At 48.1% G+C, this 24,033-nt stretch overlaps 1 protein-coding gene across 2 annotated transcripts in view; it reads right to left on the reverse strand.

The window, feature by feature from the left end:
* The window catches only part of Pik3r6 (phosphoinositide-3-kinase regulatory subunit 6), a 50,060-nt gene extending 30,896 nt beyond the window's left edge, over nt 1–19,164 (reverse strand). For both annotated transcript variants that reach the window (XM_052758577.1, XM_052758576.1), the window contains exons 1-2: nt 19,021–19,164; nt 4,532–4,629 (exon numbers count right to left, since the gene is read on the reverse strand). In XM_052758577.1, coding sequence (XP_052614537.1) covers nt 4,532–4,544 — 13 coding nt within the window. In that variant the 5' untranslated portion in view covers nt 4,545–4,629; nt 19,021–19,164. The remainder of the gene's footprint in view (nt 1–4,531; nt 4,630–19,020) is intronic.
* Nucleotides 19,165–24,033: the final 4,869 nt, after the last annotated feature.

Here is a 24,033-nt window from a genome sequence, read left to right on the forward strand (position 1 = left end):
GAGCACCTCTTTCTTGTAAATCTCTATAAAATATCTTTAATAAGTCCTAACTCTACTTAAAAAAAAAAAGCATCATATAAATACTGTCCCTGGTAGCGACAGGAACATTGTGGGTTTACACTGTCCCAGGTGGCGTTAGTGACACTGTGCCACACTCCTCTAAGCCCTTCTCTTCTCCCTCAGCCTTGGCCTCTGTCCTGACTCTGGCTTGTCCATCCCACTTTCATCAAGAAACCCGGTAAATCATAGAGAATCCCCGGCCTTCTGACCCGCCTCTGGCAGGAACCCCCGCTAGGTCAGGAAGTTCCCAGCTACTGAGTCCCTGCTCGGATGTCCTTCTGGATTCTCAGTTGAGCCTGCATCCACTCCACTTGAATAAAGGCTTCCTTGCCATTTTTTTTGTTTGTTTGTTTGTTTTGTTTTGTTTTTTGACACAGGGTTTCTCTGTGTAGTTTTGGTGCCTGTCCTGGATCTCGCTCTGTAGACCAGGCTGGCCTCGAACTCACAGAGATCCGCCTGTCTCTGCATCCCGAGTGCTGGGATTAAAGGTGTGCATCACCGCCATCCGGCTCTTCCTTGCCATTTTGACGAGTGTCAGGGTAAACTTTTTTTTTCCTTAATAAGAATATGTTTAAGGCAGAAGAATAAAGATGGAGAACATGCAAATGACTTAGCAAAGGGAGGAAGCCTGGAGACCGCATTTCACTGGCCCTCGCTGCTGGGACTTGAAGTGATGCTGCCCAGGTGACTGTGCTGCCAAACCTGCCAAGCTCTGTGCTTGCTGGCCAGTGTGGAGCACAGCGGTGCTTCTCACAGCTGTTCCCAAGAGAGACTTCTTTGATGGCTAATTACCGCTCCAGATTCCACCACCACTGTGGAACTGTTTTCTGGATTCCTCTCAACCTAACACACACACACACACACAGACACACAGACACACACAGACACACAGACACACATACACAGACACACACACACACACAGACAGACAGACAGACACACACACACACACACACACACACACACACACACCATCCCCCAGCAAGCCAGCCCTCACAGTCAGACTCTCTGCCGACTCTCTGTCCCACAGGTGTTTCCTTGAGCAAATCCTTACACATCTTGGTGTTTGCTTCTTGGAGGAGCCAGACAAGGATGGGAAGGATGGGAAACACTCTCCACAAGGACAGATTTCCCTTGCAGTAACCTTCAACCCAGGGTGTTTTTATACACAAGTAATTTGTCTTCTCTAGTCGCCAGACAACACAAACCACATATCTCAGGGCTTCCCTTTTTGACTTGGCTGCCAAGAAACTTCCAGCTGAATTAGAGTCCAGTCCCATACATCAGCTCATGTCAAGGGGCTGGGGCCTCTCTTCTTGCTTCCTCTCTGCTGCCTTGGCTTTGTGTTTTGTTATACCTTAATTGTCTCGGGGTCCTTTAGAAGGATAGGGGCTACATATGTAAACATCAGCAGATGGTAGCTCAAGTTGAACCAAGGAGGCCGAGCTATCCTCTGCCCTGCTGGTCATCAGGCAGCCCCCCTCCATGGCTCTGAGGTGGACACATGTAAAGTCCGGAGGATAATTACTATCTCTGAAGCCCCCACTTTCCCCCCAGTTCTCAATTGTTCCTGCAAGACAGTGGCCACAGCCAAGGCCTACTTCCCAGCTTCCCCCAGCCTGAAGGTAACAGCCAAGTCTACCCATCTGGAGACCCCACTCAGCAGGGCCACGTCTCTCAAAATTTGCCAGGGAGTCACTGAGCCTGTCATGAAGATTGGTCCAACCTGACCTCCCAACTAACCATCTCCGCCTTTCCTGGAGATTTAATGAAGTAACGCAAGGTGAATTACCTGTAAATTAATTGGTATTTTGTCTTTCTTCCTCCCTTCCTCTCCCTCCTTTATGCCTTTTATCTTTGTTTCTCTTCCTGTTCTTCCTCCCTCCCTCCCTCCCTCCCTCCCTCCTTCCACTGTTCTTCCCATGGCTCCCTCCTGATTTCCCTCCCTTGAACTTTTCTTCCTTCTTTTCATCCTCTTCTCTTCCCCTCACTCCTTTCTTCCCTTCTTTCCTTCCCTATCGTCCTCTTGATGTGAGCTACATAAAGATTTAAACCAGTGACAGTTCTGACCTGTCTCTCTGTCTCTGTCTCTGTCTCTGTCTCTGTCTCTCTCTGTCTCTCTGTCTCTCTGTCTCTCTGTCTCTCTCTCTCTCTCTGTCTCATATTTCAGAGAAAACTAGAGAAGCGGCCAGTAGGCCCTGGCGACCATCTCAAACACACACCATCTTGGAAAGCCTTCAAAGCTTGAGCAGCCTCAGTCTTTGGCCCACAGCTGGCTTGCTCACGTGGTCTGGTCAGGCTTGTGTAGTATTTTCTGGAAACTGAATTAGTTGCTGATGTTGGCGAACAAACCAGGAAGTTTGTATAAAAGTTTGTGTTCCTGGCGTCTCTCACAAGTCCGAAAGTCTGTTGACCCTGGGATTGAGTCTTTCTGACATGGGATGACGGGCAGGGGCTGGGAAGCAGCTGGCCCAGGGCGTGGCACAGCTTCTCGGCTTTCCCCAGCCCGTCTCTTCTGCCTTCAATGGTTTCCGTTCTCTGACTGACCCCCGAAGACCCCAGTTATCTAACTGAGCTGACCCGGGTTGTCCAGAGAAAGAGAGAGAGAGAGAGAGAAGAGAAAAAGGGTTATGGGGTCACAGGGAAAAGGGCACCTGAGCACAAAGTGCTGTATCTTTGGATGCCATGTACATAAACCTCCTGAATCAACTTTGGCCAGAGCACAGGAATGGCCCCCAAAGTAGCCTCCATCTCTCTTAAGGCCACCCAAGCCTGGCCAGCTGGTTCTGGAGGCCCCAGCCAAATAGACAGCCTCGTCTCAGGCCTTGTAAACCCAGCTCCAAGGAGGAAGAGCATGCCCTAAGAGATGACATTAGAATTCGTACTAATCTTGGTATTGCTGGATGTTACAATTAGGCTTTATTAACACTTCAAGTCAATGCTAAATGTTCATCAAATCAAGATAGACAGGAAGACTACATTTCCCAGACTCTTTTACTGTTGGAGAGCTGTGCAACAAATTCGGACCAATGTAATATGATAGAAGTGAAGCCTGTCATTTGCAGGGCTGATGATAGAATTTCCTGCATTGTACCCAGACTGTTCCCACTCAGCAGTGACCTTAAAGGATGCGTGTTGGAGATGATGGTTCCACAAGATTGAATCCTCAGACCTCAGAAGACTGCTTAGAGCCTAGATCGGACTGTGATTAAGTGTGAAATGAGTATTGTTGTGCTATTCTGATATTTGGGGTCATTTGTTACAGCAGCTAGCATTCCTTGACTGACTCATAGATACACAAAGTATTTCCCAACATGTAATTCATGTGATTCTGAACAAGAGTCCTGTGATGTTGGCAGGTCAAATGTTACTCTGTTTTAAAGATTACAGATCTTGCCCTATTTTGCCTCTCTAACTGCCAAATGGGACCCTAAGAAAGCTGGAGACATGGCTAAGTACAATTAAGATTAAGCACTCTGCTGACTGTTCTTTCAGAGTACCCAGGTTCAATTTCCAGCACCCACATGGTGGCTCACAACCATCTGTAACTCCAGTTCCTGGAGATCCAACATCCTCTTCTGGTCTCTGTGGACACCATACACTCAAGAGGCGCACAGATATACATTCAGGCAAAACATCCACACACGTAAAGTAAAAACCCCTAGAAGTTTAAAAAAAAAATCATCTAACTTAGAGAGGGGCCCTAGAGCCTCCCTCCTCATTTGATAGGTAGGTGATGAGGTTTGCAGGGGAAGAATATTCATTCAAGGCTACAGAGATATTAGAAATAGAACTTGCCTCGTCAGATGTTCTTCTTGAAAGTTGTAATCCTTGGAGTAAGCCAGACTCAGGAGGACAGACATTACAGAATCTAGATCTAAATGTGTGAGAGAGGTGGGGGAGGGGCGTGTAAAAAGGGAATTACGAAAGGGAAGGAAGAGTTCTAACAGGAGTGAGGGGGAAACAAGAGTAGATAATGGAACATGCATGAACATACATGAACACATATGAACACATATGAGCACATATGATATGATAAAGTAGGAGAAACTTTAAGAACTTGGTAATAAGTCTTAGTAGGGGTTTTTGTTTTGTTTTGTTTTTTGAAACAGGGTTTCTCTGTGTAGCCCTGGCTATTCTGCCACTCTCTCTGTAGACCTGGCTGCCCTCAAATGCACAGAGATCCGCCTGGCTCTGCCTCCCAAGTGCTGGGATTAAAGGTGTGCTCCACCACCGCCCGGCAGCAGTTCTTACTATTCACCGTCCAGCTCAACAACGTGCAAGCAGTTGAACAAGCTCCTAAGTGTGCGTTTGTTCCTCTCTCGAGATGTTCTCACACTCAGGGTGTCGCAGCCCCTGGCTGGGCAGATGGTCCTTCTAGGCCTGGAAACATGCTCACCCACAGCATTGACTTTACTCACTGAGCGGCCAGGCCTTCTGGACATGCCCTCCCCCAACCCCACACACTGACCTGAGCTCTCCATGGAGCCTGTCCCTGGGTGGGGAGGATGTGGTTGTCTCAGACAGCGAAGTGGAAAGTAGAATGGTGCTTTCTACGCAGAGATTGTTCTGCAAAATAAGAGGCAGCTTGTTAGTGTGCGTGGTGGGAAAGTGCAGAAAGTATATCCAGGGTACATGCCTGCCAGCTGCACCTCACAACTCCAGGGAGTAAACATGGGGCGGCTTCGGGAGCTTTCTAAACAGCAAGCAGGAGCAGGAAGAGGGCAGAAGGAAGCCAGAGCTCAAGTAAGAAGCATCAAACAACAAGGCTTCTGTTTTCTCCATTCTTCTATAACAAGCCTGGCATGACGCCAGTCCAGCAGCCAGAAGTGCACATTGAAGGCTCTTGGAAAGAGGTTAAAAGTTGGGGGTGGGGACATCTGAGAGACGACTCAGGAGTTAAAACATCCACTGCTCCTTCACAGGACCAGAGGTCAGTTCCTAGCATCCTTATTGGACTGCTCACACCCACCTGTAAAAAGTCAGACTCCAGGGGATCTAATACCCTCTTCTGGCCTCCGTGGGCACCTGCCCTCAAGGCATGCACACAACCACACACATACACACAATTAAAAACAAGACCTCTAAGAAGAGAAAGAGCCCTCTGTTGCTTGTTTGGGCTGCAGAAAGGAGCTCTTTAAACCGGAAAGATGGGGCACTCCCTTTCTCTCTTCCATTTTCTACTGTCGCCCGAGGGGCTCCTACGACAGTGTAGCACAATGGTGATGGAGGTGGTGGCTGCCCAGGTGCAAGGGTCAGACGAGTGGAAGTGCTCCTTCTAACTGGAGGCTCTTTCCTCCCGAGGGCTGGAGAGGAATCCCTGCTACCTTTTCTCTCTGTCAGATGAGCAACAACAAATAACAGGACCAACAACAATAAAATGGCAGACCTCCAGATACAACAGTAACTACATTAAATGTAAATGGTCTAAACCCACCAAGAAAAGATTGTCAGGATGGGTATCATGAAGGAAGGGTTAGGGGTTGTTTGTTTGTTCTGAAATAGGATTTCACTATGTAGCTCTGGATAGCCTCAAACTAGTTATGAATTCCAGGCTGATCTCAAACTTGCAGCAATCCTCCTGCCTCTGCCTCCCAAATGCAGTGATTGGAAGAGTGCACCACCATGCCCAGCTTGGGTAATGTAAAGATAAGTGGAGTTAATTCTATGCAGTCTACAATAAATTTGCTTCAGATACATTGGTTTAAATAAGCTAGAAGCAGCTGGGTGGTGGTGGTGCACGCCTTTAATCCCAGCACTCGGGAGGCAGAGGCAGTTGGATCTCAGTGAGTTCGAGGCCAATCTGGTCTACAAAGCAAGTTCTAGGACAGTCAGGGCCACACACAGAGAAACCCTGTCTCAAAAAACAAACAAACAGAACAAAATCTAGAAGCAAACAAAGCAAGATATATCATGAGGACCCTGAGAAAAAGTGAAGGAGGCTAGGAGACCACATGAATACAAGACAACATATCAGAGGGATAAAGTTATCAGGAGTAAAGAGGGACATCACGAAATGATAGAGACTCAGTTCACGAGGAAGAGAGAGATATACGTGTGTGTGTGTGTGTGTGTGTGTGTGTGTGTGTGTGTGTGTGTGTCCATTGTGCACCTTCAGAATTTCAAATTCCGTGAAAGAATACCTAATAAAATGAAAGCGTCAGTGGGAAAATCCACAATTATAGTTGGACATTTCTTCATGTCTCTCTCAGTAACTGACTGGTCAAGGAGAAGAAAAGTCAACAAGAATATAGAGAAACTGGGGTGGAGACATGGTTTCAGTGATTAAAAACACTGACTGCTCTTGTGGAGGACCTGGGTTCAATTCCCAACACTCACATATCAACTCACAATGTCTGTAACTCCAGTTTTAGGGGATCTGACAGCTTCTTCTAACCTCGGTGGGCACAGGCATGCATGTGGTATACATGTGATTATGCAGGCAAAACACTTATACACATAAAATAAAATGAAGAAGTCTTAAAAATAAGATAAAATTAAAATGTATCTTTTCAAAAAAGAATATAGGGACATCAAATAATATTAGATAACACTACCAATCAACTGAATTTAATCAACATTTATAGAATCCTATATACAACAATCATTGTATGAAAATTACTTTCAAATGTATATAATGTGTCCAGCAGGACAGGTCATGAACAACAAATCTTAACAAATTTAAAATAATTGAAACCATACAAAGTAAGCTCACAGACCCTAATAAAAGTAAATTTGAAATAAAAACATAAATATAACTTTTAAAAAGTCTTCAGATAGCTGGATGTTGGTGGTCCACACTTAATCTCAGCACTCAGGATACAGAGGTCTTCAAATATATGGAGCAATATATTTCTTTTAAAATGTTTTTAAAAGATTTAATTTTAATGTATATGTGGAGGGAGAGTCGGGGGCTGTGCACCTGAGTGCGATGCCCACGGAATCCAGAAGAGAGTATCAGATCCCTTGGAGCTGGAGTTACAGGCGGTTCTGAACCACCCAGTGTGGGTGCTGGGAATCAAGCTTGGGTTCTCTGTAAGAACATAAGTAGCTGCTGAGACATCTCCCCAGCTCATCAGCACATTTCTAAATCATTCAGGAGCCCAGAAAACAGGGCTCAGGGGAAATTTCCCAACTCATTTTATAAGTCTCTTATTATCCTAACACCAAAATCAGGCAAAGATAGTATCAAAAAACAAAACTGGGCAGCTGTGGTGAACACCTTTAATCCCAGCACTCAGGAGACAGAGCCAAGTAGATCTCTGTGAGTTCGAGGCCAGCCTGGTCAACAGAGCAAGATCCAGGACAGGAACCAAAACTACACAGAGAAACCCTGTCTTGAAAAACCAAAAGTAATTAATTAATTTAAAAAATTTTTAAAAAGAAAGAAAGAAAGAAAAAGAAAAGAAACTATATATCTTATGCACATATATGGAAAACCCCTCAAACAAGTATTAGCAATATGTAGGTAACATATAGACACAATAGCTTGATAGATTTACCCCAGGCATGAAATACTAGTCCAATATATATTTTTTTTTTTTGGTTTTTTCGAGACAGGGTTTCCCTGTGTAGCTTTGTGCCTTTCCTGGAACTCACTTGGTAGCCCAGGCTGGCCTCGAACTCACAGAGATCCGCCTGGCTCTGCCTCCCGAGTGCTGGGATTAAAGGCGTGTGCCACCACCGCCCGGCACTAGTCCAATATTTGAAAACCAGTCAATGTAATCTACTATGGTAAAGACTAAAAAAGAAAAAAGAAGTCTCATGATCCTATCAGTTGAGGCAGTAAGAGCATTTGACAATTTCAGTTGTCATGCATGACATTAGGAGCAGGGGGGCTTTATTAATCTGATAAAGGACATCCGTCGGCAGCACCGCAGCATGGAATCGAGGGTGACTATCTGCTGCCACCAATGCTATTCAACTTGACATTAGAAATCCTTGCCAGTGCCATACGGAGGAAAACAGGCACACATACCGGATTGCTGCATTGTCAAGGGGACTGCTGAGCTAGAGCCAGTCCAAGTGTCCATACTGGAAGAAGGAAATAAAACTGCAGATAATAATAGAACTCTATCTGCAGACATTATACTTATTTAAAATAATTGACATCGTACATTACAGGTTTAGAAAACTCTAAAACAATCAAAAGGAATTCACACACACACACACACACACACACACACACACACACACACACACGTACAAGTGTGTACTTCCGGCAAGCAGTTCATCTTAACCAGTAAAGGTGCTTGTTGCCAAAACACACACCTGAATTTAGTTCCCAAGATGGACATGGTGGAAGGAAAAAATTGATTCCTGCAGGTTCTCCTCTAGTCTCCACACGCATGCCCCATGCAAACGTATGCACACCCACACAAACATTCAAATAAAGGTAATAAAAACTTTAAGAACATCTCTTATGACTAGTGAATAACTTAAGTAGAGGCACAAGAAACAAGGTCAACACACACCACCAGACATATCTTTACACACTAAGACCAAGTATATGGAACCCTTAATTTAAAACATATGATCATTTAAAATAGCATCAAAATAAACAAAGAAAAAATGCCAAGATGTAAATCTAAACATGCTGAACCTGTAAGATAAGAATTATAAAATGTGCCAGACAGTGGTGGCACACACCTTTAATCCCAGCACTTAGAGGCTGAAGCAGGTGAATCTCTGTGAGTTCAAGGCCAGCCTGGTCTACAGAGTGAGTTCCAGGACAGCTAAGGCTACACAGAGAAACCCTGTCTCAGGAAACCTAAATAAATAAATAAATAGATAGATAAATAAATAAATAAATAAATAAATAAATAAATAAATAAATATAATGCTAATAATAAGACCTCTATGTCAATAGAGAGGCACATTAGGTTCACAGTTTGTAGATCTGTTAAGGTGTGAGTCCCTCAAGCTGAGTACTAGGCAAATGAGTCCTAACAAAAATGTCAGCAGGATTTTGTGCAGCTACCTACAAGTAGAAGCTGAGATTTGTAGGGACCGGCAAAAGTACTTTGGTAGCCAAATAATATGGGGAAAGAATGTTGTTGGAGAGGGTGCATTATCTAAAGAATGATTACAAAGATTTTAGGGAAAGGCCAGACATGCAGATCACAGTATTTCAAATTTCCCCAGTTTTTCTTATATTTATGTGTTGCTATCTTCTTTTATGTTTTTATTATTCTTTTCTTTCTTTTTTTTTAACTTCTTGAGTACAAGTGGGGCTGTGTGTGTGAATACACGGGCTCATGTTTGCTCCCATGTGCATGTGGATGTGGAGGTCAGGAAACAGCTTGCCACAGTGGATTCCCTCCTTCCACCAGTGGGTCTCAGGGATCGAGGCCCGGCAGGCCACCGAGCTTGGTGGCAAGTCCCTTTATCTTCTGAGCCATCTTGACAGCCCTTGTGTGTTATCTTTTAATGACTCACACTAAACTATGAGAGAGAGAGAGAGAGAGAGAGAGAGAGAGAGAGAGAGAGAGAGAGAGAGAGGAAGAAAAGAGAAATCAAGGTTGATGGATGATTACTGATTAATATGTTTTCATTCTTTCTTCCTTTTTTTGAGATAGTGTTTATGTAACTCCAACTTTATCTGATTTTTTTTATTATTGAGTGTGTTTGACTTTATTTTTCCCCATGCAATGTACAAGAGCTGACATATACTCATAAGTTATAAAGCATGAAATGCATGCCTATGAGCCCTCCACTTAACTTTAGGACATGGGCGTTGCATTTCACTGCCTAACATCAGAAAGAAACCCACAAACCTCTTCAAAACCTGCATGCCTGGACTATCAAGACAGCTCAGTGGGGGGTGGTGGTTTGAATGAGAAAATGTCCCCCATAGGCGCAGACATTTGAACAGTTGGTCCCCAGTTGGTGGCGCTGTTTGGGGAGGTTTAGGAGGAGCTGCCTTGCTGGAGGAAGAACATCATTGGGGTGGGCTTGGAGTGTTTATAGACTCAGCCTACCTCCAGTTCACTGTCTCTGCTCCATGGTTGTGGTGGAGGAGGTGAGCTTCCTGGTCCTGCTGCCATGCCTCTTCACCAGGACAGACTCTTGTCCCTCTGGAACCTTAAGCCAAAATAAACTCTCTCTTCCCTACATTGCTTCTGGTCACGGTGCTTATCACAGCAACAGAAAAGTCGCTAACACGGTAGGTAAAGGTGCTGGCCAACAAACCTGCCAACCCAAGTTTGATCCCCAGAACCCACATGGTGAAAGAAGAAAACCGACTCCCACAACTTACAAGAGAAACCAAGACAAAACAGACAATAAGAAGGCATTGACACTGGAGTGTATTGAGAAAAGTCAAGCATGAAAACTGAGCCATGATGTTTGGGGAGTTTCTGTATGAGGGATGGAGAGAGCAATGGCAAATTATCAGAGTCATGTAGGGGCGGCAGGGTAAACAGGCAGCTGGGCACAGTGATACCCAGTGGACAGTGAATACATATTATACTTGTGTGATGAGCGATGAAGGTGGGAAATCCTGCTACAGGTCACAGGTCAATGAACAAGAGAACTAGGAATGAACTAAGACCTCAGGTTCATATATATATAAACTAGTTGTTCCCTTGCCCTTTTCATCCCTCCCTGACCCCTGTAAACCTCACAGAGCCACTTTGGCCCTAAGTAATGAATGTGCAGGTAGGTAAGGTCAGCTTATAATGAACATAAGATAATTTCAAAGGAAAAGAAGTCTAGGTCTATTTTCAAAAGAAAATAGCCTTCGGCTGGGTGTGGTAGCACACATATTTAATCCCAGCACTCAGGAGGCTGAGGCAGGTAGATCTCTGTGAGTTTCTGGTCTAGCAAGTACCAAGATAGCCAGGGCTATGTAGTGAGACCTTGTCTCAAAAATAAAACACAAAACAAAACAATAACAAAATTATTTAGTGTTTAGTGTTAGCCATCCCTGACAAAAGCCTCCTCATTTGTGTTTGTTTTTTTCTCTCAGAAGCTGGCACATCACCATTGATGCAGCGTTTGCACATGTTTGTGTGAGTGCCAGAGATATTCTGTGCTGCCCCCTCGGTCCTCCTATGGAGAAACTCCTGGCCTCTGTGGCAGCTGGGGTCAGTCCTCAGGGAAGCTGCTGGTACGAAACAAGAAGTGGAAACAAACAGAATTCTGTTCATTTTCAAAAGGCATCAACATCTTGTTTATTGTCGTAGGAACTAAAACTTAGCCTGTTAACACTAACGGGTGCCTCTGAGGGGCTTCTCAGGGGTCTTGATGGCAGTTGACTGTCTTATGTTGTGTGCCGTAAAACAGTGAAGAGCGTTTGCTGTTGCCGGAGCTGTTGGGGGAGAGGCCACTTCCACCCTCTCCCAATGATTCCTACACGCTCTGCCTGCCAGTATGTGACTCCCCTGCTCAGAAGTGAGGACTGAGCCTTGCCAAAGGGACCAAATGGGCACTTGTCCGGCCCAGGGCACCACTGCCCTTTCTGTAGTTTAGCCACAGGGAAGGTGAGGTTTTGTACTTCACCCTTGTTGCACGAATACTAATTGGTCTTAATAAAAACACAGAGCCACCTATCAGGGTGAAAGTAGAAAGATCAGAGAAGCAGAGCAGCCAGCCACCTCTTAATTCACCAACTCCTCAGCCTGCAAGAGCTCGAAAAGACCTGAGTTCCTGTCTCTTCCCACCATATATTCCTCTCTCTGCCCAGCCATATCACTTCCTGTCTCAACCTTCCTAGTGCTGGGATTAAAGGCGTGTGACTCCCAAGTACTGGTATTAAAGGTGTGTGCCACCACTGCCTGACTGTTTCTCTTTCAAACTGGGTTAATCTCGTGAAGCCCAGTGTGGCCTTGAACTCACAGAGATCCAGACAGATCTCTGTCTCTGCCTCCCGACTGCTAGGATTAAAGTCTTGTGCCACTACTGCCCGACCTGTATGGCTAACTCTGTGGCTAGCTCTGTCCTCTGATCTTCAGGCAAGCTTTTATTTCTTAGATGACAAACAATATATCACCACACAACCTTCCAAAGAAGTCCTTGCAATAATTGTGCACTCAGAGGAATGCCCTTTCTTTCTTTCTTTTTTTTTTTTTTTTCCTTTTTTGGTTTTTCAAGACAGGGTTTCTCTGTGTAGCTTTGGTGCCTGTCCTGGATCTCGCGCTGTAGACCAGGCTGGCCTCGAACTCACAGAGATCCGCCTGGCTCTGCCTCCTGAGTTCTGGGATTAAAGGCATGCACCATTGCTGCCTGGCTGCAGTCTATAACTTTTTAATGACTACAGTCTGTCTCTATTTGCCCGAGACTCTTCAAGCAGGCTCACGTGCTCCTGGTCCACCATTTAGCCACTAAAACTAATTTACAGACCTGATAACCACAGCTTGTTTGTGTTGGTTAACTTTTGTCAATCTGATTAGGCTAAGTGATGCCCAACTAGCTGATAAGATGTTGTTTCAAGCCGGGCAGCGGTGGTACATGCCTTTAATCTCAGCTCTCGGGAGGCAGAGGCAGGCAGATCTCTGTGAGTTCGAGGCCAGCCTGGGCTACAGAGTGAGTTCCAGGAAAGGCTCCAAAGCTACACAGAGAAACCCTGTCTCAAAAAAGCAAAAAAAAAAAAAAGGACATTGTTTTTGGGTATGTCTGTGAGGGTGGGTATTAGTAGTCAGCCTTCCATTACTTTAAGAAATTTACTTATGAAATAGGAAAGGTTCATTTTATCTAAGATTTGGAAAGTTTCAGCCCGAGATTATTGCTGCTTTGGATGAGTCAGCACATTATGCCTGAAGCAAAACCACGAACTTCACAATCCAGAGAGCAAGAGACACAGAGGAAGTGCCAGGGTACGGTGGTACACACCTGCAATCCTAACACTTGGGAGGCTGAGGCAGGAGGATCACAAATTTGAAGTTAGCTCGAGCTACCTGGAAAGACCTGGAAGAGGGAGGAGAGAGGAAAAAAATAGCCAGGATGCCACAATCCCCTTCACAGCATGCCTCTACTGAACTAAATCCCTCTCACTAGGCCCCACCTCTTACAGAGTCCGCATTCTCCCAATAGCACACCCTAAGGACCAAGCCTTTAACACATGGGCCTTTGGGCGACACTCAAGATCTAAACCACAGCAGGGTATTTCTGGAAGTGACTAGCACTTAACTCAATGGCCTCGGTAAAGATCCGCCCCCACTCACATGGCTGGGCAGCATCCAGGCCCTTGATTGCCTAAACAGAACCAAGTGGCAGAGGCAGATGGATCTCTGTGAGTAGGAGGCCAGCCTGGTCTACATAGTGAGATCCTGTCTCTCAAAAAACAAATAAGAAGGAAGAGAGAGAGAGAGAGAGAGAGAGAGAGAGAGAGAGAGAGCCAAGGTAATTACAGGCTGCCAGTCTGCCCGATACAAGCTGAGCGTAAGGGTTATCCCATGGTGCCATGTACCTGTCAACCAGCACTGATGGGCATCCCAGCATTTCTACATAGTGACTGATTTATCACATTATGTTTGCTAACTGTGTGGTCACCTCCTCTAGAGTACAACCCTTTCAGGGCAGGAACTCTGTTATGCTCGGCACTGTGTCTCTAACATTACTTCACACTGCTTTTGCCACATAGGAGGTCCCTTTACCAAAACAGCCTTGTGCTTTAGGAAAACAAGACAGTGTCACCATCCCCTGAACAGCTTCAGGGCTGGGAAGCAGACAAGCCTGCTGGCAGAGCTGGCAGAGCTGGCCCAGTGAATGGCTCAGGAAGTAGATGTGCTGATGCTGGGAACCCCGACAGAGAAGACCGCAGCTCCACAGGGTGGGAAGATGGACACGGTGCGGGCGAAGGACGCTGAGCCTTGCCACACTCGCATGGTGTCACCTCTGGTGGTTGATCGGACTCAGGCTCCATCTTGGACAACTCAGGTTGCAATGCCTGGCTGCTGTCACGCCACAAGAGACTGAGCAAGACACTGACCAGCCAAAGAGCATGTCAGAGCTCAGCTCACATTCCCGTCATCTCCTAGTCCCCCCTAATGACCGAAAGGATGCAGTGTCCCAGGACAACAAGACAGTGCCAGGAAGAGTCCCGGCAGATGTGGCCTATGGCAGGTATTGTGACCTCTTGACTTTTGTACCCCACAACATCCATCGGAGAATGGATGTTTCACTCACTAAATCATTCTGGACCATCTTTTCATGCCAGAAACTGTCCTACAAACAAACATAGAAATGGAGTCTTAGCTGGGTCAGGTGGCACAGACTTGTAGCACTGTTATGGAGGCTGAGGTAGGAAGGTTCGAAGTTCAAGGCCTTCTGGGGCTACAGAATGAGTTCAAGGCCAGCCTGGAAAACTTGGTGAGACCTTGTCTGGAGGTGAAGAAGTAGAGAGGGCTGGGGATGAAGGTCAGCAGCGTACTTGTTTAGTTTATTTGAGGCCCTAGGGTAGGATCAACCCAGAAACTATGGGATGGGGGGGGGGGGAGCTGTTCCATTGAAATGAAATCGGTAGATGGATTCACCCGTCCACTCAGCTGTTCACTGAGCGTCGTCTGTCCTGCACTAGGTTTGGGTATATGGAAATAAACTAAAACGTGGAGTGGGGTGGAGGGAATGGACACAAACTAAATAATTAAATTGTGTGTTATGTGACAGACGCAATAAAAGTGAAGTTAAAAAGGAGAAACGAAGCCGGGCGGTGGTGGCGCACGCCTTTAATCCCAGCACTCGGGAGGCAGAGGCAGGTGGATCTCTGTGAGTTCCAGGCCAGCCTGGTCTCCAAAGCGAATTCCAGGAAAGGCGCAAAGCTACACAGAGAAACCCTGTCTCGAAAAACCAAAAAAAAAAAAAAAAAAAGAGAAACGAGAGGTCCCAGAGTTAAGGAGGGGTTTTAAGGGTTGACCCTATTTTGAAATGTTTTTTCATTTTCACTTTGTCATCATCAATGGACAGTTTGCAATAATGTACACCTACCAGTCACAAAGTAATGTTAGATATGTGTGAAATGTGGGGTGCTGAGATCAAGTGAACTGACCCCTCCATCCTATCCTTAATATTTTCTCTGCCGAAAATACTTGTATTTATTCTTTTATTGTCTTTATCTTCCTTTCTTTCTTTCTCTCTCTCTCCTTCCTTCCTTCCTTCTTTCCTTCTGTTTTGTTTTTTTGAGACAGTGTTTCTCTGGGTAGCCTTGGCTATCCTGGAGCTCACTCTGTAGACCAGGTTAGCCTCAAACTCACAGAGATCCGCCTGCCTCTGCCTCCCGAGTGCTGGGATTAAAGGTGTGCGCACCACCACTGCTCAGCCTTGATGATCTTCAGACACAAATGGTCCTCAGCCTATGATAAGATCATGTCCTGTAGGGCCATTGTAAGTTGAAAACATGTACCAGCCTTAACTTACCCAGATCATGGCTCAGCCTCTTCTATCTTAGACATGCTTTGAACTTATACCAGCCTATATATAGTCGGGCAAAACCATCTAACACGGAGCCAGTTTCATAATGAAGTGCTAAATAGCTCATGAAATATATTCAGTACTGAAAACAGGGTGGCTGTGTGGATGTGCTTCCCTGCTCCTGTGAAGTAAAAATCTTATGAGTCAGGGACAATCTGTACACAAGATGCCACTGTTAACTACAGTCACCATGCTGTGGGAATGTCTCCAATAACGTCCTTGCTCCTAACTGAAGCTTTCTTCTCTTCACACCACATCTCCTCATTTCCCCCGTCACATGTATGTGCTGCTCTTAGTAAGAGGGTAATTAGGAATCTCCTGAGGCGGAGTCACATGTGGATAGGAACCTGAAGGAGCCAGGGGTCAGCCATCTGCAGCAGAGACATCTTAAGCAAAGAGAACAAGAGAGGCCAAGTCCTGAGGGAGGAGGGTGGCTGGGGTCTAGGAGGGAGTGCAGCCAGGGGGCAGTGAGCATGGGGACAGCAGGAGACTGAGAGTCAGTTCTCTGTGGGTTTGCCTTTGTGTACGGCTTGGGAGCCTTTGCTAGGGTGTCTCAAAATGTACAGGAAACCCAGCTGGCCTGGTGGATGGTGTCTGTCATCCAGCATTATTTTACTATGGGACGTAATGTCTCCTTTCAGGGTAAAGGCTGGGTAGGTTACTTATTACCCAGAGTCCAGGGTTTCCAAGCCCAGGGTTGCCCCGCTGTGGTTCAGTGACCCCCTTTGGGTCACCTCCACATTGACTACATGGACGTGGGCAACAAGGGGAACTGATGAGCAAGATAACCACTGCTCACTTGCAGGAACATGTGAGGAATAATGGTCTTTGTCTCTGGCTGTGGCGTCTCATGACTTATGCGGCACCCGCAAGCAGCAGACTAGCTTGTTAGTTGTAGGAAGGACTAAAAGAGCCCTCACCATTCTTGGACCAATGAGATAACTCAGTGGGTAAGGGACCTTGCAGTCCTGACCACCTGAGTTTGATCCTTGGGACCCACAAGGTGGAAGGGAGAGGTGACATCTACAAGATGTCCTCTGGCCTCCAGGTGCTTGCCACACACACACACACACACACACACACACACACACACACACACACACACAAGTAATTAAAGCAAAAAAAGATACCTCACCATTCTTGACAAAGGGATGACGTTGAGACCAATATATATATTAGCAAGAGTAGCCCTCAGGACAGGTATGTTCTCAGCAGGCCACAGCCTTGTAGGTGAAACAAGTGGGGAAAGGCATGCAAGCCCTGGGCCCTTGTAGCTGCGTGTGAGCCTGTCAGCAGCCTAGCTGGAGGAAGCTCCGAGCAGCTGGGCCGCGATCAGGGCTGCAGCTCTAAGGGGCCAGGCCTCACAGCCCCGCCCTCCGCTACACTCCAGCTGCAATCTCATCTCCTAGGGCAGGCTGTCTAGCCGTCCAGACAGAAGAATGTTTTATTCATGTACACCCTGGTCAAGCCCCACCTGCCAAGCTAAGCCCTGGAGCAGAAACAGGGAACTTGCAGGCAGCCTTTCCATTTTCCTATGACCTGCGATCACCCCCTTCCCACCAGACAGACAGAGACAGAGAGAAGAGGACCCCGCGGGGCCTGTGTCGCCCACTTCCCACACCTCTCATCTCCCTGTTGAGCCTCCCGAGAGACGCTTCCCACCAGACGGTCTTCACAGAGTTCAGGGGCAGATCACACTTAACAGAGACAGAACTTTTTTTTCTTTTAACTAAACAACAGCACGTGACTACTGGACACATCTTCAAACGGTAGCATGTGATTAGTGTGGGCAGGCAGAAGTGAAAGGCAGAGCTCTGAGTTTCTGAGCTACAGAGCCAACCAGGATTTTAAAGATTCCTAAGGACCTTGCCTCCCTGGACGACTCTGTGAAGGCCTGCAGGCCTACTTCCTCGGGGTGTCTATCCTGGGCTAGAAGGAAACACCTGGGTGGGACAGAGCAGTCAGGGCAGTGACATTGTTCCTGGAGCCTGGGAGAATCTGGGGGGTCCTGGATGCTGAAGGACCACAGGAACTGAAGACTGACCTTTGTGTACCTTTCACACGTTGTGGCCAGATGTTCTGGAAACAGCGTGAGGGCGTTGCAGCAGGCCTCTGAGGGGCGATGAGGCCCTGCGTCCTAACCCACACTGCCTGGGATCTAACCTATTCTGTCACTCACCTATTCTGTCACTGGGGCTATGGGCCTGAATGACTTACACCTCTGTGCCTCCGCTGTACTTTACTTATTTACTTACTTACGTTGCCTGGGATGGAACCTGTGGGCTTTGTGTGTGCTTGGCACGGTGCTCTGCCACTGAACGACACCCTCAGCCCTCCTCGCCTTTAAAGGAGTCACCATCACAGCACCTGTCACATAGGATGGGCAGGAGGACTATGCCAGGGGACAGCTGAGACCTGCCTGGAGCTAAATCAATGAATGAGGACAGGCCCACGCTGGAGTCCTCCACAACTCTGTACACCTTTGGCCACACCAAGTCCCCAGCTCTCTGCTCGCTCATCCTGACACGCACCCACTATCCTGCCTCTGGGGTTTGCACACTGGGCTCCCTCCGGCAGGGGTGCTCCTGGGCCTCACCTCTACATACAAGCCCGCCCTGCCTCCAAAGCCTCACCCTGGCCTCACCTCACCCTCCCTCCCTGTGTCTGTTCCGTAACCCCGAGTCCTCCGAAGCCTCACCCTGGCCTCACCTCACCCTCCCTCCCTGTGTCTGTTCCGTAACCCCGAGTCTCGTCACACTAGGGACCCAGTGCATTTTACCACCTGTCACACACCCAAGGCAGGAGGCCAACATCTCAAGAGCAGAGACTCCCCCCGCCCCCGTGTGTGTGTGTGTGTGTGTGTGTGTGGTGTGTGTGTGTGTGTGTGTGTGTGTAGCATCAGCCAGCCCAGCATGACAGTCGCTAAGCACCCAGAAGTGAGATGGACAGATGATGTCCCAGAAGCGGCATAGGCAGGGGTGCGGGGTTCTCTTAGGGAGTCTTCCTGCACACTCATCCATTCTGCAGTTTGCTTCCCTGAGGCCCCAGTCTATTCCTAACTTAAGATGGGCAGTAAAACCGGGCGGTGGTGGCGCACGCCTTTAATCCCAGCACTCGGGAGGCAGAGCCAGGCGGATCTCTGTGAGTTCGAGGCCAGCCTGGGATACCAAGTGAGTTCCAGGAGAGGCGCAAAGCTACACAGAGAAACCCTGTCTCGAAAAACCAAAAAAAAAAAAAAAAAAAAAAAAAGATGGACAGTAAAGCTCTTACCCAGCCAACCTCAAGTTGCTGGGAGAGTTGCGTCCACACACCATCGGCACACACACACCCTGTTAGAGCTAGCAGGTACGGAGCTCAAGGGGTCCCCTCTGCATCTGAAAACAGGTTGAACAGAAGTAGCTGGCAGGGGGTTCCTAGCTGTCACATCAAGATAAACCTTCTGAGACACGGGCTCCTGAGGTTCCTCCTTCCAGGATTCTCCTCCCTGGCTATCATCTGGTTCAGCTCTGTCTCTCCAACTCCCTCCCGGACTCCACCCCAGCCAGCACCTACCTCTGCCGGACTGCAGTTGCTCACCGGTCCCAGATCCCCCAGCCAATGAGCTCCTGAGGTCCCGTCCAGGAGGCCAACAGCTCCAGGAGACCAGATGTCCCCAAGGAGCCAACAAGAGCTGTAGTTGTGACTATGGGCTCCAGATCTGCAGAGAAAGCTCTGCCCCACACAGCCAGCCCCGTCCCTCCCCTTCCTTTCCCCTTCCCCTTCCTCACGGCCCTCAAAGCCCCTCCCAGGCATATCCTGCTGGGGCTTGGTTTTTTTTTTTTTTTTTTTTTTTTAAGAAGTGGGTGTGGGGTTCCTCATTCTGACCTAATACTACTGACCCTGTCTAGAGGGATGGGTATTTCCACAAGGACCCACTCTCAGGCTTATGAGGTTGTAATGCAGCCTAGGTGTTCCGAAGGCCCAGGTATCCTCTGTCCCACCCCACACTGGGCATCATGGGCCAGATTTTTTTAAGCTCCCCCAACCCGACATGCACAAGTCAAACGATTTCACACTAAACCTGCAGCTCTTGTCTCTTAGCTCAGAACAGAAACTCGGTGTCATCGCAGCACACACACACACCCACACACATACATTTGCATCTAAACCACATCAAGTCCACTCTATACTACTTTCCCCATCCCAGCAACTGATGCTGTGGGCTCTGTCCTTAGACATGGCAAAGCCGTCCTTGATTGATCTGCTTTCCCCAATCTCACCCTGGTGTTTATCTCCTCACTGTAGACCCTCCACAACCTAGTGTAGCTTCTTAACCACACCTCTGATCCCACTGCTTGGTAGGCAGAGGCAGGTGGATGTCTATGAGTTCAAGGCCAGCCCATTCTACATATAGAGTTCCAGGCCAGCCAGGGCTACAAACTGCTAGCTTGTCTCAAAACAAAGAAACAAACCAAAACCAAACTAAAACACCAACCCAGACCATGGGATTCTCTTCCCAATCTTTTTCCTGGGCCATCTCATCCAGGAAGGAAGAATAGAAAACGGGTTGATGAGGAAGGAGGGAAATCTGGGGCAGGAACGGCAAGAAGGGGGCCAGAGACCAGTGGCGGCACTGTCAGAGCAAGGGAAGGACGTTGGAGGTACTGGGGAAGGGCCTGCACCCCCATTCGGCCTCCCTCCTCTTCCCTCTTAGACTTGAAATCAAGAAAATCTCCATCACATTTTTGGATCTTTAAAAAAAGAAGTCATAGATTCCATCCATGGTCGCCTCCTATTGGCAAATGGATCTGGAGAGGGGCAGATTGCCTGTGCTGTGATTTAAGCGCCTAGATCCGGCCGTGCCTGAAAACCCATTGCCTGATCATTCCTACCCTGCTCGACTATGCGACCCAGTGAGTTCCCTGCTTTTTAAAGATTAAACATGTTTGAGATGGGCTTCTGTCACTTGCAGCTTTGGGGGAATGAAGTTCCAGGTTTTTATTTGTTTGTTTTTCTGTCTGGCCTTCACTGGGTTCTGTTCTCACCCTCACTTTGTAGAGGAAGCCATGAGAAAAACACAGTTCCAGGTATGCGTATCATTTCTTCTCTGACTCTGCCTCCCTTTCATTACTTTCTTTTCTGACTCTTTCATGTGACCAAGATTAATTCTATCTCGCATTTCTTCATTGGTGTTCTGAGGCCATATGCCTGCCTGCCTCCTCCCCCCACGTAAATTCTGAGGTAGTAGTGGTCAGGTTTAAACCCTTCCATTCACGTGAAGAGAATACTTGGTTCATTCAACAAAGCAAATGGAAAAATGAGTGCATGAATTTGACTGGGAGAGTGGATGGGTGGAATGAAAAAGCCCAGTGTGTGGCAGAGGACCAAGTCAGCAGCAGCTGCGTGGACCAGCGCGGCCACCATGGGCAGCCGCTGGGCTTATCGGCCTCGGCCTAACTGAATCGGAAATCACAAGGCGGCCTCTGCTTTTGTGGCTGCACCGCTCCTTATCAGCTGCATTTCTGCAGCTGCTGTGGGTGTGGTAGCCATGTAGGGGACAGCCGGGTGACTGCAGACAGCCCCCCAGGGCCATCCCTCACACGGAGCCCTGGAAGCATTTTCCTGTTTGAAGATGCACATCTGTTAGCCATCCAGAGAAAAGGACTGAGTGGGAAGGGGGGCAGGGATGAAAACCTGCCCCCGCACCTGCCCCTGGGCACAGCCCCGCCCATCCAGGCGGGGAGACACAGAGTTTGACCCAGCTACGGGGCTTCTTACTTCCCCTTGGGTTTGTTTTATCTGAGTCAGCTAACCCATGCTGTTTTAGGTTCTCTCATCTGCACCTATCTCCCCTGCCAACGGGAACAGTGATTCCCCAGCCGCAGCACCCAGGGCCCCAGGGCAGTTCATGACAGCAAAGGCATATTTAGGGGACTTTGCAAGTGTGAACACACACACACACACACACACACACACACACACACACACACACACACTCCTAGCATGCCTCTGGCTGTGGGACCCCTTCTCTTTGGGGTTTGGTTTCTTCATCTGTACCCTGAGGTGTTGGAGAACATGTTCGCAATAGTTCTTCAACGTCTCAGCTCTCCAGAGGATCCTGGTTTGAGCTCCTTTTGCCCAGAGAAGACCAGGCCATATAGGCCCTTTTCCTTAGAGGTGTGGGTGGGTGGGGTAGGGCTGCCCTGAGCCACCCCTACCCTGTCCCCTATCCTTCTGAAGGCTTCTGGGGACTAGGTCAAGCCAGCTGAGCCTGAAGCTACACTCAATTTTCCTTCCTGGCTGCCATCTCCTCAGCTCAGGCAGCATAGTTGCTTGGGGCAGGAAAAAAATGTATTCTACGAAAGCTTCCCCCTCCCCCGGTCTGCCCCCACTGCTGCTGATGGCGTACAGAATGTCCCTTCCATCGTGAGACCAGAGCTCTCCCACTAAGTTCCATCACAATGAAGTCAGCCTCGGATACATACACGAACTTTGCTTTTTTGGGCCTCAGTTTATCTGCCACTCTTGTGAGGTACTGAGAGGGACACATAGCTTCATGGTTAAGTACAGGCACTCTGGAGGCTACTATCTGGGCTTGAATGGCAGCTTCCTCCATTTACTGTCTGGGGGACCTTAAGTAAGTTATTCAACTTCCCAGTGTCTCAGTTCCTCTACCTGTAGAATGGGTATAACTATACCAATCTCACGGGGCCAGAAGAGGTGCACACGAGCTAGCATGAGCATGGGGGTCCAGAACACTGGGGCAGTGCAGAGTTAAGTCCTGGTAAGTGTTGCTGAGGTGGATATAACCTAGCTGGCATTCACTGGGAGGCTCTACTCAAGTGGCCATGACGAAGAGGCTGAGCCTCCCACCTCTAACCTTCCTAGATCTCGCAGAGGGGTATACGGGGCAGCTGTGGCCATAGCTACCTTTCCAGGGAGCATTCAGAGCTTCAGGTGTGCCTGCAAGCAGAACGCAGAGGAAGAAAACCTGCCGATGGAGGGAGCCACCGGCTTGCTGTGCCTCCGACGGGGGCAGAGGACACTTTGTCCCTGGAGAGCAGTGTTCTGTGCTCAGACTTTATTGCAATGGTTAGATAAAGAGAGGGATTCAGAAACATGGGGAAATGAGGGGGCAGATCCCCTCCCCCCAACCCCCAGCCGCATCGCACGAACAGGAAGGCCTCTTCCCAGGGATCTGAGCGTCTTGCAGTCCACAGAGCATGCCCTAGGCAGGTTTCTCTGCTGCTGTGGCAAAACACTGACCAAAACCATTTTAGTGGGGAGGAAAGGGTTTATTTCACCTTAGGACTCCCAGGTCACAGTCCATCGCTGAGCGAAGTCACTAGGAATTCAAGCAGGAGCCAAGGCAGGAACCATGGAGGGGAGCTGCTCACAGGCTTACTCTCCAAGGCTCACTTAGCCTCCCTTTTTATGCAACACAGGACCACTTTCTCGGGGTGGTACCTCCACAGTGGGCTGGGCCTTCCTCACATCAATCATTAATCAAACAATACTGCACAGACATGCCTACATACAGGACAATCAAACAATACTGCACAGACATGCCTACATACAGGACAATCCGCTGGAGAAAATTCCTGGGCTGAGGTTCCCTCCTCCCAAATAACTCTAGTTCGTGTCAAATTGACAAACACCTAACGAGCACCTGGCATTTCCTATGTGTAAAGATGCCTGGATGGAAAGTCCCTTCTCTCTCTACTTTAAGCAAGCAGAGGAGCTGGGGCCATCCCTGGCCAGGCCCCCCGCTGCCTGAGGCTTGGCCATTGTTTCTGAGGTGCTTCCTTTTCAGGAAGGCTTCGAGGCCCTCACTTATCTCAGAAGAGCTGACCACAGCCCTGGCTTTCAGCTCACAGCACCTCTGGGGACAGACAGATTTCCTGGACTACAGACTCAGTAGCATGATCCCCCTTTGCATACTTCCTCTCAGACACCCCACAACACCCCTGAGAATAGACCTGCCTCCCCTTTTAAGGGTAAGGAGTAGCTTGCAGATATAAGTGAGGTGGCCAGGGTTGCCCACATAGTGTATCTTGTTTTATCACACAGGCCCGAAGGGTCTGAGAGACCCACGGTGCAGACCTGAGCTCACCCCACTGCCTGCAACCATGCCACACTAAGCTCAGCATAGACCAGGTGATCCCTAAGCATCTGCGGCTGTGTGGGAAAGAATGGATGTTCCCACTTTTAGCCCACTGAGTTCTCAACATGCATGGCAGCCTACTGATGCCATTGTAACCTCCTCAGAGCCAAAGCGGCCATTCTGGGATGCTGGAGCTGGCGTCCTCCACTGTCCAATACGTCCTTTTCCCTCCTTGTGACCCAAGTCCTCAGGTGTGCCGGGCCATTATCGATCTCTCTTCCCTTGCTCTCCCTAGTTTGATGGATCCAGGTCCTCTATCTCTCATCAGAGACAAGAACCTCGGGCAAACCCCCTTCCAAGGGGCACAGGGACATCAGGATACACGGGTTTATGTTTCTCAGTTCTCAGTGATAGAGAACTCCATCTGCTGAGATGTATGAGATGTTTTGTCTTGTGGGTGAGCATGTACGATGAGGTTGAAA

This window comes from Peromyscus californicus, unplaced genomic scaffold (genome assembly GCF_007827085.1).
Source record: "Peromyscus californicus insignis strain IS unplaced genomic scaffold, ASM782708v3 Scaffold_3__1_contigs__length_106647218, whole genome shotgun sequence".
Classification (NCBI taxonomy): Eukaryota; Metazoa; Chordata; class Mammalia; order Rodentia; family Cricetidae; genus Peromyscus; species Peromyscus californicus.